Source organism: Hordeum vulgare, chromosome 1H (assembly GCF_904849725.1).
Source record: "Hordeum vulgare subsp. vulgare chromosome 1H, MorexV3_pseudomolecules_assembly, whole genome shotgun sequence".
NCBI lineage: Eukaryota > Viridiplantae > Streptophyta > Magnoliopsida > Poales > Poaceae > Hordeum > Hordeum vulgare.
In genome coordinates, this window is record NC_058518.1 from 455,270,961 (window position 1) to 455,275,107 (window position 4,147).

At 53.1% G+C, this 4,147-nt stretch overlaps 1 protein-coding gene across 1 annotated transcript; it reads right to left on the reverse strand.

Annotated features, from left to right (window-relative positions):
• Window positions 1-610: 610 nt before the first annotated feature.
• On the reverse strand, window positions 611-2,893 carry LOC123414100 (protein NUCLEAR FUSION DEFECTIVE 4-like). The gene is made up of 2 exons (XM_045106638.1): window positions 1,509-2,893; window positions 611-1,403 (listed from the first exon to the last, which is right to left on the reverse strand). Exons 1-2 carry the CDS (start codon window positions 2,660-2,662, stop codon window positions 950-952), a joined length of 1,608 nt encoding a protein of 535 aa, XP_044962573.1. The 5' UTR covers window positions 2,663-2,893; the 3' UTR covers window positions 611-949.
• Between the last annotated feature and the right edge of the window lie 1,254 nt (window positions 2,894-4,147).

A 4,147-nucleotide genomic window follows, 5' to 3' on the forward strand; every position in this document is an offset into this window, starting at 1 on the left:
TTATATCCGATTCTGACTTTTGAAATTTTAGAAATTATCGAAACATCTCGAGCTGACACAGTACCACGCGCTTGCAGGATTTGTCGCCTGATATTTAACCATTTATTCGGAAGATACTGGGCAGTCAATGAGCTCGATTGACTCATACGCTGCCGGCCAGGCAGGCCACGCATGCAGCTCGACGTGCTATGTGACTGTTGTCGCAAGGATAATTTTGTTTCTCAGCTGGGATCTTTAATGCATGGGCCATGGCGTAACCATCCATTAATTAGTGCCCATTCACGTGCAACCGTTCATTGTTTAGAACAGTCTTCATCAAACTATTAGCATGTGGTTCGTCGCGCTCCGCCGTCGATCACGTCTCGTTTCTCCAGTGGTGTCTTTTTCAACGACCACCAGTCCACCACAGAAGCATGCATTTTTTTCATCCACAACATAGAATTGTTAGAGTACTGATAGACCGGTTAAAACTTTGCGTTGATCGTGACATATGTAACATGTTGGCGCCTTAGGTACTTGAATCTCCGTTGAATGGCCAAATGCATCAATTAGCCGAGTTCAGAGACCTGCAGATCACGATTCACGAGTAACTGTGTATCGAGAGTTCCAGTTTAACAGAAAATTCGCCGGTAACTTTATTCAAACAAACCGTGAATTTGAGCACCCAGTTCTACTTCTATACAGTATGTGCGTCTGCTCTGTTTCTTTTACATGCGTCGAGCTTGGCAGATCCTCAAACTCAAAGGGCAGGGATCAGGGAGAGGTTCAGTCATCAATCAAGAAACTAACAAAACCAAAACAAACAGAATGTTTCCCTAACGGAAAAAGGAAAGAAACAAAAAGATGTTACATCACCTAGCTACGGAGATCTTTTTCTTATTTCACTCGATTATGTGGCACCTCCGTTTCGAAAAAGGAAAAATAAAATAAAATTATGTGGCACCTAGAGCTACACTCTTGCGCTACCAGAAACTTCTGGTCCCCTGCTATCGCCGCCGCTTCTCTTGGCCGAGCGCGCGTACAGGGCGGCACACAGCGCCGTCCCGGCGGCGCACGTGAGGCCCCAGAGGAGGAAGGTGTCCCGGTAGCAGGCGGCGCCGACGCAGCTGTTGCTCCCGCGCGCCTCCCGCTGGTAGAGGAAGGCGGCGAGGTAGCCGAAGCAGAGGGAGCCGACGGGGATGTTGGCCACCAGCACGTTGTGGTTCACCCCGAAGTTCTTGGTGCCGAACAGCTCGCTCGTCGCCGACACCGCCACCGACGTGATGGCGCCCGTGCACGTCCCGATCACCGCCGTGCTGGCGTACAGCAGCATGTCCCTCGGGTCCAGCAGCAGGAAGAAGGCCCCCGCCATCGGCGCCATCAGCGACGCCATCGACGCCGTCCTCGATATCGAGTAGCCGCTCCTGCTCAGGTCAATCAAAAACAGTCTTCAGTTAGTTACAAAGAAGATGAACAATATTCAACGTGACGATGAAAAGAAGAGAAGAGAGCGAGTGAGGTGGGCTCACTTTGCAGTGTAGTAGTCGAGGAAGGCGGGAAGGAGGCGGCCGAAGAATCCGAAGGACGACGAGAGAGAGACGAGAGTGGAGGGGTCGCCGAGGCCCCGCGACTCGGCGATCTGGCCCAGGTTGTTGAGGAACACCAGACCCAGCGTGCCACTGAACATGTAGCTGAAGAAGTACATCCAGAAGTCGAGCCTCCGTAGCAACCCGAGGCCGCCCACCTCTTCTTCTTCTTCACCTACGCCGGCCTCCTTCTCCTCCTCCTCCTCCTCCTTGTTGCTGCTGACCACCTCAATCTCCTTGTTGAGCCAGCACATGCCGTTCTCGCCGAGGTCGTGCACTCTGGGCACCCTCTTGTTGGCCGCCTCCCGTATCTTGGCCAGGCTCTCCCGGACCCTCAGCGCCACCGGGATCAGGATCGGGAAGGCGAGCATCACGTAAAGGCTGATCATGTGCTCTCTGGACGAGGCCCCGAGGGACTTGGAGCCTATGCTGCCCACCACGGCGCATGCTCCGGTGACCAGGGTGATGGTGAACATGGCGAAGAACCCCAAGTCGGTCCTCTTGCCGGTCCCGGGCTTCACCACCCGGAGCGACGGAACCACCAGGAGGGTGACGAGCATGGGCACGACGGCATTGAGGAGCAGGTACACCTTGGCCGGCGAGTAGGGGAGATGACCCTGGAGCGCCTCGGCCATGGTGGTGTAGAACTTGGCGCTGAGGCCGAGGTAGCTGGTGGCGAGGCTGACGGCGACGCGGCTGTCGGAGGGGAAGTTGTTGATGCAGAGGAGGTAGCAGACGGTGTTGATCCAGCAGATGCCGTTGCCGGCGAGGGAGGTGAGCGCGAACACGTGCCAGTACGCGAGCCGGGGGCTGTCCAGGAACAGGAACTGGACGCCATAACCGACGAGCCCGAAGGCGGCGCCGACGACGGCGACGAGCCAGAGGGGGACGTAGAGGGCGGCGACGCCGGCGAACCAGCCGAAGAGCTTCCCGGCGTCGGAGGCGAAGGCGAGGAAGTTGAGCTGCACTTGGGAGATGCCCTTGACCTCCTTGAGCCGCGACGAGTAGACGGGGAAGTCGGAGTTGGGGCCGTTGATGGTCTGCAGCCAGACGCTTCCCACCAAGCTCAGCCAGTGAACTGAGGTCGGAGAAGGCATGATTTTTTTGCTTCTCCTCTCCTTGGCTGGCAATAAGCTACGTACGTACCGGCGCAGGCTAGCGGCTGGAGGCGTGCTACTTATGCGGTCTCCACGATCCACCGGACGGCGATAAATGCGCGATGGCGACGGCGCTCGACGGATCGGTTTAATGGCTGTGGCCGGCCACGATGGATGGATCGATCAGGATATATCAGCGCTGCTTATGTGCTTTCCTAGTGTGCCCTCCAATGTCTCCATGATGGCCTGTGGCGCGCAGGTTATATAGTGCTAGTGCTCCGGTGATGGGGCCTGCATGATCGAGTGACATGCACCTGAGCTGACCTGATGGACACGGCCAGGTTTGGCAATGTTGAAAGGATTGGTAGTGGGAAGTAAACGGAGCAAGACTACCAGACGTAAACTTTCTACTAAACGTACGTGAAGGATTCAAACTGCTGGGCACGTACGTCGGAAGCTGCTAAGTTCCGGCTCACATGCACTCGTCGGAGCCGCGCTCACCGCTAGCTAAGCCGCGGCCAGCGTTTGACGTTCCGATCGATCCATAGACAGACCGGCGAACGTTCGTGTCAAGCAGCTGTGAGGCCGCTCCATCCCATCAACCGTCCAAGCAAGCTAGCATGTGATGGCTGATAAGCAGGGCGCCGGAGATCATACTGATGATGTATGATCCGGTTAACTGAGGGTGGCAGCCCTGTAGCTGGCTCGCCTACCTATGCCATTGCCTTGGCACTTTGGCACCGCCTGACGTGCGCCTCGGCTGATGTATGAGAATGGTTTCGTTCGGGACACGTCACACGTGTGCATGCATTGTACTAGCGCATACGAGCCTAGCTGCGTGGGTGGAAGTATACGTTTGCACTTCCCGGCAAAAAAAGAAAATGAAATACGTTTTCACGTTTCTGCGGACAAGAAGACGATGGCCCCACGTGCTGATGTGCACTAGAGCATCTTCAACAGTCCGTATGTTCAATCGTTGATATAAATGTACACATCAACAACCAACATCACATCATACAAGCTCTTTAATGGAGTGTATGTTAATCGTATGTAAAATAACTAAGCGGGTCCACTAAACATGGAAGAAATAACCATGCTTGCCTTGAAGCTTGTGCGTGAACCGTTGCTTCAAATTCATACGAATTCGTTCTTTTTTTTATTATTATGTATCATGTCATCAAAATCATCTATGTGGCAATTTACCAACGATGATCATACAACCATTAGAGATGCCCTTAACAATCGTACATGGGTATGTTGTTTCACGCTCGCTCAGTCACCCACTTGAAAGGACTTTCGAGTTGGATTCTGTACTAGTACCTACTCCTTCGTTTCATAATATGAGATGTTTGTGTTTGTGTAGCGTCAACAAACATCTTACTCTTTTTATTTTAAAATAAATATCTTAAATTTAGTATAACTTTATACTAGAATTAGTACAAAATTCAGATACTTATTTTGGGACAGAGGGAGTACATTATAAGA

Bases quoted from the DNA above. Each gene is read 5' to 3' on its own strand.
- LOC123414100 (XM_045106638.1), bottom strand. From the start codon at position 2,662: ATGCCTTCTCCGACCTCAGTTCACTGGCTGAGCTTGGTGGGAAGCGTC. The intron at 1,404-1,508 runs GTGAGCCCACCT...TGACCTGAGCAG, and splicing joins CTCGACTACTACACTGCAAA to GAGCGGCTACTCGATATCGA.